This window comes from Haliaeetus leucocephalus, unplaced genomic scaffold (assembly GCF_000737465.1).
Source record: "Haliaeetus leucocephalus isolate CR32 unplaced genomic scaffold, Haliaeetus_leucocephalus-4.0 Scaffold141, whole genome shotgun sequence".
Classification (NCBI taxonomy): Eukaryota; Metazoa; Chordata; class Aves; order Accipitriformes; family Accipitridae; genus Haliaeetus; species Haliaeetus leucocephalus.
The window spans coordinates 2,800,326-2,813,259 of record NW_010972577.1 but is presented as its reverse complement, the minus strand read 5'-3'; the positions used below and the strand labels follow the sequence as shown (position 1 = coordinate 2,813,259).

At 36.4% G+C, this 12,934-nt stretch overlaps 1 protein-coding gene across 1 annotated transcript in view; it reads right to left on the bottom strand.

Moving 5' to 3' along the window:
• Positions 1–240: 240 nt before the first annotated feature.
• The window catches only part of FAM83B (family with sequence similarity 83, member B), a 45,427-nt gene continuing 32,733 nt past the window's right edge, over positions 241–12,934 (bottom strand). Inside the window, exons 3-4 of the mRNA XM_010561096.1 lie at positions 4,758–4,882; positions 241–2,599 (exon numbers count right to left, since the gene is read on the bottom strand). Of these exons, the coding sequence (XP_010559398.1) occupies positions 241–2,599; positions 4,758–4,882 (2,484 nt within the window). The remainder of the gene's footprint in view (positions 2,600–4,757; positions 4,883–12,934) is intronic.

Here is a 12,934-nt window from a genome sequence, read left to right as displayed (position 1 = left end):
TTACAATATAAACACTATAAACAACTCCCTTGAGACATCTTCTGGACACAGAATTTCCGTAAAGACTTAAGTATCACAATTCTAGGATAAGTATGTAAAAATATGTACATTCATTCCAATGTCCTAGACCCAGGAAGAAACCCAAGTAAGCTCTACAAAAGTTGCCTGTCAGTCTGGTTCAGTTAAGATTATGCTCAGCTTCACTACTCTTGCTGTATTTCAACATAATCAACAAAAGTTTTATTTGTTTTTGTGTAGGAAGTTCCCAAACTTTTGCATAAATCCTCTCAGCTTATTTTCATTAGGCTGCAATGGATGGTAAGCAGTTGAGTTGTAGCTGACCATGTGATTACTCCTGCCATAATTGTTCCCTAAGGTCTTGCTTTTGATATCTGAGAGATGTGAACTGCTGTTGGGTGCATTTCCTGCAGGTTGGTTAGCATTTTCCATCTTGCAGAACGGCTCAAAGCGGCTATAAACACGCCTTTCACTCAAACGACATCTTAGCTCCTCTTGGCGTTTTGAGCTTGCCAGCTGTGGTGTCATTGAACTTGCTCTTTGAAGAGCAGAAAGAGGGGCACTTTCGGGAGTAGTATTTGTGGTGATTTCCTTTACGTCTTGATACTGAATCTGTTCTGTATTAAATCTTGGGGTAGAGGCATCTCCTGCAGTTTCTATGAACTTACTTTCAAGGGGGCACAAGAGAGGACACTTTTTATTGCTTTCATCAGATGGAGGTTTTTGAGGTTTTTGAGGTTTTGGTGACTTTGGAGACTTTGTTGGGCTCCCGGTGACATCTTCTTTACTTCTGTTCAAGCTACCTTGAGAATTTGATGATGTGTTTCTCTTTCTCCTTGGGGAAGAATCTGTCTTATTCTCAGAAATCTTTGGTTTCTGATTCTCTTCTTCAGAAACCAATGTGTCAGAACTACTACACATTCTGTAAAAGGCAGGACCTTTGTTTTTTGACAAATTTTCCTTCTTGTCTGGGGTGAGATTAAGAAGTGACCGCAGTTTCTGGGATCCTTTCTTTAGAAAACTTGGGGAATTCTTACTTTCTTTCTTTGATGTGCAATCCTTACAAGACTCCTCTTTGCTAGCTTCAGAGAGAGCAGCCATAGAGATCGCCTTGCTAGCAGTCGGGCTCTTTAGCTCCCCTTTGAGGTTCTTTTCTTCCTGTGGCAAGTGGTTGGTCACACTGTGCAAACTTTTAGAGCTCTTCAGTGTATCTTCCGGAAGTTTTGGACTAACTGGCTCCTTAAGTCTATGCCTAGTCAATGTGCTGTAAACGTAACTGGATGCATGTTTGTTGGCACCAGGGTCTAATATGGACTTTGAATTAAACATGGGAAAACTTCTCCTTTTTAGCATATTTTCATTTTGAAGGTTCTTCAAATTTTCTGCACGTTTGTCTGCACGCAGTGTTGTGTACAAGTAGAGAGATGAGTCGCCGGTTGCATTTGAATTTACACTAGGTTTTGTGTTGTCTGCAGTCTGAATTCTGTGGTTTTTTGGTGCATCTGATTTAAGTGGGACGTTTGTGCTAAGCTCTTCTGAAATATTACCTGTTCCATTTTCCACACTTGGGGCATGATTAGATGTCCCTTTAGGTGTTGCACTTCCCTCTGACCCAATTATAGTTGAATTTGAAGAACTTGCACAGCTGCTTACTTCCTGCTGTTCAGGTAAAGTTGGCTGAAACACCAATGATGATCGTAAGCGAGAATGAGAATACAGCGCATGAGTTTTAATATTTTCAGCTGTGTCATAGCTATCATATCTGTCACCCAAGGCTGAGCCATTAGACTCTACTGGATAATCTGATTGATCATTCAAATATGACTTAATTCGCCAGTTACGTAGGAATGATTTAGTTGTGTGTTCGAGGGTTGGCATCCTTTGCTGCAGATGGCGGATATGATTATCTGTCCCATTAAAAGACCTCCGTACAATTGAGTTTCTCTCTGCAAGATTTACCTTTGGTCGTGAAAACTGATCGGCAAAACTTTGCTGGGGTGTATTGTAGTTATTTGCATATCCTCCTCGTAATGAAGAAACGATACTAAGGCTATCAGATGGCATTTTCCAAGTATTTGATGGATTGTTGGCTCTATTAATAGCTCTGTTGAGCAATAGGTAAGGTGTCCTTTCTGGCTTCTCTCCAGCATAACTATGTCTCTTCCAGTGCTCATTTTTTTCACTGGGTTGATACTGCTGGATTGGATTTTGCATATTAAAACCTGGATGAAATGGTTGTTTATTATAGGCTTGATTTCTCAAGCCATATTTATCTATTTCATTTACTGCGTATCTTCCATGAGTTTTCCAACAAACAGGATCTATCTTGTGAATCTTGTCTTGCCTACCAAAAAGGTTTCTTTGGCTAGAAACTGAAGCCAAGGAAGACACTGAGTGTTGGTATGTATCATTATCCCAGAGTGTCCTGCGACTGTTTACACGCACTAATTCTGGGGCAAATGAACTAGGAACAGAAGAACGGGCGTACAGTGTCCTGAACTCTTCATCAAAGGATTCAACCAGCTGTCCTGTGATAACTTGAACCATACTGAGGTTGGTTTTTTCAAATGACCACATAAAGCTGAAAGAAGAACAAAATGACCATTAGAAACAGTTCTTTTGAATTAAAGTATTACACTGGTCCTTCTTGATAAGAAAGTTTTCACATAAACCTGGGTTTTGTACAAATGCTTTCTAAATAAATAAATAAATTGCAGGCATGATTCATGTAATTTGGATTTGGAAGGTCTAATCTCATACCAGTCAAACTCAGCTGGAGACTTTCCACTGCTTTCAGTGGGAGCAGGAATGAGTCTATAACTACATAATTGCCCTTATAAAAAGTGGATATTGCAAAAAGTATTCACAAATGTAGAACAGTGGAGTACAAATACCTAATGGAGCAAAATTACCTCTACAAAGACTAAGCCAGGATTGACTAGACCCACTGCATTTAGTCCTGAGTCAGAGAATGTTAATGTGTGGTTATGCTGTGAAAAAAATACATTTGAAATAATATGCAGAATTGCTTCAACAGGTCTGAATGTCCTTCACTCTAAACACATTTTCAAAAAGATGCATCTCAGAATTGTGAAAAAGTTTACATTTTCTACTATGCACACCAGATTGGATATGAACATTTCTTTTAATTCCAATGGTGACATTCTGATGAAGGAAATTTTCTTCTTTTCTACTTTACTTAGAAAGGCTGAACGAACACAGGTTCAAAACTAAGTAGCTACAGCTACTTTATAGCTACAAAATGAGATAAAATACATTAACGTGTACATTTAGGGATGTTTCAACAAGCCTAACATCATGGTGTTGAAAGCATGCAATTTGTAGATTACAACAAAGAAAAAATCTGTTTTGCAATCCTATTTTCATAGGGAAAAAAAAGTGAAAAAATTAAATTAAATCAATGAACTTGTTTTATTTGCATTTGTCTTCTGGATGTTAGAAAATAGGTTTGTTGTATTCATGTAAATAGCTTGATGATTTCATTTTATTTATTTTGTTAGTTTTGTATTTTACAGGAAATAATAGTGTGCTGCAATTAAAATAAATCATGCCGTATAAGTTTTTTCTATTAATTTTCACAATTAAGAATAATGTATTTTGTAATATTTGAAAAAAACCTATAATTTGAATTGAGTTCAGAGAGCAAGAATTCAGAAAGACTCATCTTTCCTGTTATGAATCACTGGATTCTTTTACAAAGCAAACTTAACTTCTACAGAAATTGATGATTCCAGCCTCTGTGATGCTAGGTCTTAAAGCAGTGTTATTTTTCAAGGTGAAATGAGAAAAACTATCACATTCTCACAGACTCTAACACTGTGTGTAGATGTCAAAGCAGGCAGGCTCTCCCTGGACTCTCTTACACTGATTCATTTATGAACTTGTCACTTACTTCACTACCATTTATACACATCAGTCTGAATTTGGGACTGGCCAAGACTCAGAGGAAATAAAAAGCCAGATTTTTGAAAGCTTACAGTGGTGGTAGTCTATGAAAGTCAGTGGCTGTGGATCTGGCACCTTGGCTCTACGCTGGCAGAAATTAATTCAGTAGGCCAAAGGAGAGAAGCGTAGCATGAAAAGAAGGAAAATATTTAATAATGTGTGAGATAAAATTGTCCCTGCTTTAACTTAGTTTTTTTCCAGCTCTGCAAAGCTGTAAGTTCTTCCAGCCTATGCTTCACACACATACACTGGAAATAAAATGGAAAGTGGAATAAAGAAACTTAGTCAAATATGAAGAGAGACTATGTCAACTTAACTTGGGCAATTCTGACTTTGACCATGATACACTACAGAGTGCCATAGAATAAGTCTAAGTTAGCTTTAGAAGATTATTATGAGAAGGAACTACCCAAGAGAGCTTATGAAATAATTTTAGCAGCCTTTTCTGGAGTGAATGTTAAACAAGAATAATTCAGACAATATAAAACTAATCAGGATTTTTCTCCCTTTTTAGCAGGTCTCCAGCTGTAGCAAAAACTATATCCTTTATTTCTCATTTGTGAAAAACTAACAAAAGATCTCAAAATTTGGCTCCGTGTTAGGCTAGTTAGCAATAAATATCTATGATAACTTGTTAAATTACAGAAAAGATAATCAAATTTGCCCATGAAGTTCCCTGGAAGAATTTTCAGAAATAGAAAAAAAACAAATATGCAATAGGAGAGGTACTGAGATGACAGGTTTTCTATGGACACCTCGGTGACTGATCTTACCTGTAAGAACCATATATGACTTTCTTACAGTCAACAAGAATAAATTTTTGTTCCATTTTTCCATGGAATTTTGCTCCTGTTTTAGAATAGTAATCTTGTCCTTTTACTGTCCGTACCCTCATGTTCTGAAAAACACAATTGAAATACTTTAGTTGGTATACTTTATTCCATATTTAGCATCTAGGGCTTTAAAAGACAGAGGTACAGTAGAAGAGTTCTATCATTGCATACTAATAAACTCTGCAGGGAAGTAAACTCTGATCAAACTTGTACCCTAGGAACCCAAAATGGTAGGTCATTGCTTTGTCTTCAAGACTGATAAGATTCCCTGGGCCACAGAAAAAATGAAATTCCGCTTTGCCATAGCCACCACTCCCAGAAATGAGGTTCTGGCACAACAATTCTTCAACAAGAGAAGGAGGTTTTGTACTGTAAAAAAAAATATAAATCTTTCATCATCTGATGTACAATATTTAGAAGATTTCTAAGCATCTCAGCTAATCAGAGACAACATCTAAAGAGCCAGGATCACTCTTCTTTTAAACACGGCTGCTAGATCTACAAACACAGATACCCCACTCTGAGATGATCTATTGAATGATATCACCTGGTGCCAGAATCACTTGCAGTTTTACCACCAGTAAGATTTCTCAATCAGCTTTGCACCATGGGATCAATCACATTTCTAAATTCAGAGATGCTATCACAACATGCATAGGTAGCACAAACTCTATGCAGCAGTTAAGTTTGAATTCCATTAAGAAGCTTCATGTTTTACTCATGCAAACTCAGTAAATTGCACTGTGGAAATTTTCCATGATGGATCTCAAAAATGTGGTCAATTTTTTCTCCCAGACTGTGGATGAAATTGATTCAGTTGAGTCAGTGTCTTTTTTTTTTCTTTCTCTCTACCATCACTTGTTTTTTTAAGCTCCTAGAAATAAAATAATTCAAAAGAAGTGTTACAACACCTTCTGGAATGTACTAATAAGAATTTTCAAGAAGTCCTTACATGGACGTAGGAAAAAAAAATGCATTTATCAGAAACTTACAGAAAGGTATTTATTTATAGAAAAAATAAAATTTATATTCAACGCAAAGCAACCTACAGCATCTACCTCATGTGGCTGTGAAATACAAAATACTTTGCAAGACATAAAAATAGCTTGGAATATAGCTGTGAATGATCACAATATTTACTGCAGTTTCTAGCCTTGCAATATTTGTTCTAGCAATGCTAATTTGTGCTAATTTACAAGTGTTCCAGTGGGAGTGAAATCCGTAGTTCACCATTGGCAGTAGGAAAACAGAGTCTATATGATTATTACATAGACTGTATATATGGAAATAGTGGAATATAAGACTTGTGAATACAGAGGAATGTCTTGCTTCATGGGACTGCTACAAGGACAGGCTGAAAATCACAGCAGACGTGCTCTGTAAAGGCCACGTACAGATGGATTGGGGCTGTTCATGAAGCAAAATGGATAAGACTGTGTACAGGGTAAATTCAGCAAAATCAGGGGGATAAAATGAATAGAATAGAATAGAATAGAATAGAATAGAATAGAATAGAATAGAATAGAATATTTCAGTTGGAAGGGACCTACGATCATCATCTAGTTAACTGCCTGACCACTTCAGGTCTGATCAAAAGTTAAAGAATATTATGAAGGGCATTGTCCAAATGCCTTCTAAACACTGACAGGCATCAACCACCTCTCTAGGAAGTCTGTTCCAGTGTCTGACCACCCTCTTGGTAAACAAATGCTTCTTCATATCCAGTCTAAACCTCCCCGGTGCAGCTTTGAACCATTCCCATGTGCCCTATTGCTGGATACCAGGGAGAAGACTCCCTCCCCATTTCCCCTCCTCAGGAAGCTGTAGAGATGTTTAAACTTACAAAAGTATTTAAGACTCCAGCCTATAAAGTATGACTGAGTTTGCAATACAGTTACATAAACCTTTATGTCTATGGGAGCACTTACACATTTACCTAAAAAATATTAACTTCTAATAGATCAAGGTTGTAGGAGTTTTAATGACAGTTTCTATGACAATCCAATGAACTTTGTCACTCCAAAAAAGAAAATACAAAAAATTAGGAGAAAATCTCCATGAAATGATAGCACACTTCCAAATAACACATGCTTTCGAAATCAGTATATATTTCACTGTTGGTATCTTAAAACTTTTGTCACAAGAAAAATCAAATCAAAGAAGCAAGAGTTACACTTAAAAGCTGCTGAGTTGGCAAATTATGGTTTGACTCAAGTTATCCAAGTTCTTTAAATTTTATTTATTTATTAGGTGAGTTTTTACTTAGCATTTTTGTCAAGATGTGTGTGAACAAAAATGCAACTCAGTTAAAATGTGCAAAGACAGCATTTAAAAATTACTTTTGTTTGTGACTTGTGACCAAAATGTCTTGCAAATGTGCTACAAATATAAAAGCTAAAGTTTATCTCTTAGTTAGGTAAATAGAAGAAGTATTATCTAGAAGTGCTGTAAAATTTTAAAAAGTAAAAATTTTAAAAGTGAAAAGACAGGTGGATGCTTAGGTCTATTTTCAGGGACAGCTACGAAAGAATCAGTAACAATCCAATTTACATTATTGAATGGGAGGTTAACATAATTTTGCATCTCTACCTGCTAATCACCTTTCATAATCTAGCATTGTGTCTTTCAAGTTTTCTGCACTTTGATTAGAAGTTTTCTTATCAATGAAAGTCAATTTCCCTGTTTGTCCAGTGCAGTTTTTGTTGAACTTTGAACAAGCCAATCCCACTGAAGAAAATTACTCTTTCTCCAGCAGCTACTCAAGCTTTAAGTAAAAGTAATTAAATAAAAAGTTTTTATTTGAAAGTTAAATAGTGTGGAAAAAGTAATTCCTGAAAAAGAAAAAAAGAAAATACTGGACTTCACCCATTCTAAAGATTATCACAACAGTGAACCCTTATTTACTATAAAATAAAATTTTGTGAATTAGTCACGAAATTTGCATTTAGCTCAATGATTGTTTTACCCAATTCTATATACCATGTAATTATTTTTGTATGTCAGATTTCTATGTAACTATATTAAATTATATTTATGTCATTATAATTTGAAAAAGGTAACTTGAGAGGCAGCTTATACCTTTTCAAATAACCATAACAAGTAATGCTGGCCTAAAGATATGCCAGTTGAACACATCAAATCTTATTGAGATAAGGCCTGATTGGTATTGGATGGGATATCACTTGGGAATCTGGAATGCTAGAGGCACAAGCAAGGCTAATGGCTTGCAAATTACCGTACTATACAAAAAAATCCTTTGCCTTAGGTACTCCTAAACTGAAATATAACTTCCAGTAGGCATATCTAGAAAAGGAATAAAATTTACATTAAATTGCTGTTTTTTAAAAAAAATCGTAGCCACTGCTTCCTCTGTTCTCCTTTTTCTTTTCCTTCTCTTCAGTATTATTCCTCCTGCAGTTTTTCTGTCCTGCTTCCTTAATCCTCCACTCTTTCCCTGTCTTGGTAGGTCATCCACTAACAGACAGGAACATGGCATTAGAAAGGCATGTGCCAGGGATCATGCTCATCTTTCTCACATAACACTTCCTTTTCCTCCACAGTTCATCTGGCATTCTTCACCTACTTCAAACCCGCTCTTTAGGTGCCAGGGATGCATACTTTGAATAATCACCCAAAATACAGACAGTATTTGAGGACATATAGTAACAGTGTGTTCCACTTAGGATTAGAAGCAGTAAATATATACATACTGAATTGCAAGCCCCATTTGGTATCAAATACTGGGCTTCACCTTCCTACTTCATTTCATCCTCAGGCTAGAGGACTGCCCTGCTAACAGTAGCATGTCACTGATCACTGCATCATTGTGGGTAAAGCAATAATTCATTTATGAATCCTGAGAGGAAAATCCTAAGCAAATGAGAAACCAACAAACCCACACATAATGAAGGAACCAACCCAATGGGACACACAAACGTATGTAAGATCAGCCACAGTGAGTCAAACAGAAAGTCTGTCTGGTCCTGTAACATGTTTATGTCAGTGACTGCTAGTGGATGCATATGGAATAATACTTTAATCAAGAACTTGATGTTTTAGGAGGTTTTTGAAGGCAGACACAGGTTCTTCTCCCTCCTCCAAAAGCAGGTTGTAGGTAGGACACTCAGGGACATTTGAAACATCCAGCAGCTGCAGTTTAAGGATGGCCATCAGGGCCATCCAGTTAAATGACACCCAAATGATGAACAGGAAACAAGCTCTAACCTCTTTTTATGTACAACTGCACCACTATCTTCCCAGAGAGAGCCACATAAGCATGATTTAAAATTTTGAAGTATAATTCAACATTACACATTTATTTTCATCAGTAAACCCCCTCCAATATGACAGATAAGTACAGTGAATATACTGGTCTCAAACATTTCATTTCAGCACTTCTTATTTGTAGAGTCTGCTTTTATCAGTGTTCAATTACTCACCCTATACTTGCTGTCAAGAAAATGCACAAAGAAGAAAATGGATGTCTACCTAATACTTAGCCTAACAGCTTTAAAGGAAAAAACCACACATTTCTCATATTGTTCATCATTACCAATATTATTTATTAATCTGGGCCTCTTTTCTTAGTAAGAGATAATAGTTGGTGTACAAATGCTAAGTAGTTTTCAAGTTCGCTTCTATTCTAACCTCGAATCTGATTCAATGACCATTGAAGACAAAATCTCAATGACTCCACTGGAATCTGGAGTCCCTTAGCACAGAAGTTTGCTCACAGATACAACACTGTGCTGTGCACTTGTATTTAATAACAAAATTTGACTTAGACTTGGAAGTACTAGAAAACTTTTGATGATTTTGATAATACTGGTGAGAAAAAACAGGCAGCAATCAGGTCTCACAAGCAGCTCCTACTACGCATTTAAGCATGCATATCTGGGAGTAGACTTCACAAAAGGAAAATAAAATCAATTCATTAGTGTTTCTATTTTCTCATTCCTGCAATTCATTAAAAGTACTGAGAGGAGTATCAGGTGATAAACAGTTGCTGCCAGATTGCTTTCAATACCCTCCTGTAGCAAGATGATTCTTCATTATCGCCAGAGAAGTGAAAATAGGTTTCTGCAGAGCATGGAGCCTCTGCCACATGCCTCACCTCATATCAAATAAAACACGAAGATCTGGCATCAGCTGAGGAGCTTGACTGACTTCTTAGGCATTAAACAACATTGCCTACACTGGTACATTCTTTCTAATCCAAAATCAAGTTATTGAAGTTACTGCATTAAGCATTTTGGTGGTTCTGGGGATTGTTGTCCTGGTGCTGCATTTTGCAGTGCAAATCTATTTCATAGTTAGCTGCAGTACCTGTCAGTAGCAGAAAAAAAGCATCTCTCAAAAAATTTAGCTATTAGTTTTTGAAAAATCGCTGGAAAAAAGTCAGAATCTGTAATGACTCCTCATCTTTCTATGCAAAGGAATTACTGACTGAACAACAGGTCAGACTGGAGAAAAAGTTAATCAAAAGAAGCTTAGATAGAGACAAGAAAAAAAAGAGATATTAATTAATGGGGAAAAATGTAGGACAGTCAGGAAACAGACAAATGAAAGTGGGGAAAGAGAAATGAGAAAGTATAAAAAAGGAATTGTTTATTTGCATTGAGTTCCACTGGTGATGTTAAGGTGAACATTAAGTAAAAACCAACCCACAAGAAGAAATGCTGTAGGGAAGACTGAAAAGGCTCCTAGCAGACCCCTGATTTCATATTCTCCCAAACAGAATCCACATAATAATCACAAAATATATAGTAACTCCATTTTTTCAGTTATATCTTTCAATGAAGAGGGAAACATGTCCTGATATGCAGTCAGACTACAGACGAGAAAAAATGTCTGCACAGACATTTACTGTAGATTTATTAATAAAATCCTCTTTTTTTTTCCATACAGACTACTGGCTACTTGTAAATCTGAATTCAAAAATGCAGTCTCGCTTATCACTGCATCTCGTTTTTTACTGACCCAAAGGAAGAGAAAAAGAGCCAGAGAAGACGTTGAGTCAGAAGTTTTATAGATGCTCCTCATCAGGAGTGCATGGCATGAGGAGTGTCTGCCATACTCCTGCAAGACTGAACCGCATCGTGCCAGAGAATAACAAGACCAGTGCTGCTGGTGCTACAGCCTGAGGAAAAGAAACAGATCCATACGAACAGAAGGGGAGGACCAAAAACCAAGAGCACAAAAAGTTAAAGATGGTTTGTTTTTTGTGAACCTTGAGGCAATGGGAGAAAAAGAAAGGGAGACAGCTTCTCCAAAGTACTGACTGTTCTTCCATAGTCACCAGCAGTTTCTCTTCATCCTCAAGAAAGGCACCAGAGAATTGTTGTGGGAGTAGTAAGCTTCTATTCCCAGAGCAACAGTCACTGGGAGTAGCACTTGGATGAGAAGACCATTAATTTGAACAGCTTTATTACAAGCTAAACTGGAAACTCAGCACAGAACTCTCTTTGGCATATATTTTTCATTTTCTGATAAACTTGAAGTATTCTAAGTAAACCTTGCAGAGTAAAGATGAATTTTTTACTTCTCCCATCATTACGAAACAGAAACACGTAATACATAATGTCACTTTGGAGGCCAAGCCTAAACTCTCCAATCCACACTAATCCATACAAAATCCACTCTAATGTATGTACATTAATTCTTTCCATTGCATTATAAATGCCTGTAGGTCTATAAACCATATTAAAAAGACAACCTTGAACCCACCCAAAAGAAGTTAAGCTTTCGAAACAGCTGTAGATACACATGCACAGAATTAATCTGAAAATGCATACTATGGCATTTTTTGAGGTATCACTTGAAATTCATGCTCCTAATTTATTTTGGGAGGATAAAACTCATGCCATAAAAAGACATACACCATTTTTGGCAACCTCTATGGCATAGTTAACCCAAGTAATCAGCGAATGGTGGTATCTCAAGTTCCAGAGTATGGAAATATTGCCAAATGCTGACTTCATGAAGGCAATCATGACCGGTGTTGACAGACCCACAACACATTTTTAATGTTTTCTTTCCAAAAGTTCCCCTAGCTCTGTTTATTAGGCCACCAGAGGGCAATCCCACACACATACACAAGAAACAGGCATGGAAAGTGGTGTGGGAATACTTCTAAGGACCTAAGTCAACACTCCAGAGCAAAAAGTGGTATAAAATACAGGTTTGCTCCAAAATTCTAACAAAAAGCCTTCTTTATCCTCACAAATACACCACACCTCTATCTGATTTTTGGACTGGGTTCTTAAAATGCATGCTGCTAAGAAGAGTTTTCATATTATTTTTGCCAGGAGCAAACACAGCCTAACTAGCTACAGAAACAAGGAATTGCAAATGGAACTATATGAAAAGTTCAGCCAAGGCAGTGCTAAGAGCTTTGCAAAGAAACTCTGGCAACGTCCTTGGAACTTCTTCAGTGCTAGTACAGTAAATCTGGAAGTATTTATGAAGCATTTACGTTAGTTCAGTGCAGCTCATGGTTTGTATTCTACTCCCTGTTAAATATTAGGGTGACACAGGACATCTTGTGAAAAATGTAAACATTAGTCTTGTTATCTTTCTTAGAGGATGAAATTATGTATTTCATGTATAAAAATAACACTCTCTAAAACATGATGCAGATATGATAATACATATTTCATGATAATACACGATAATACAGATTTCAGGAAAACAGTAATAAAATAGAATCTTGGGCCTTTTAAAGTATTTTAATAGATAATAACTTTAAAGAAAATGCTCATAAAATGAAGTATGCTTTATACTCTATTTGCAGGCTGCTTTAAGAGAAAGCAAAAAGAATTTAAGTTTTTCAAAATGTAGTATTCCTAAATACATAAGAATGGAAAATTATTTTACAAATAACATATGAAAAATGATGTCATTCTATCAAATACTCTTGTTTTGACACATGAAAATCGCAACAATCTTTCTAAAGAGAAAAACATTTGTAGAGAAGGTTCTGCTGGGAGCTTACCTAATTTATACCTCTTAGTGAATTTGAAAAAGCAGTATTTGATAATCACTTTCTGAATAATATTCCCTTTTCAGTAGGCTGTGGAAGAATGAGTAGTGAATGTTCATGCACAGGAACACAGGAA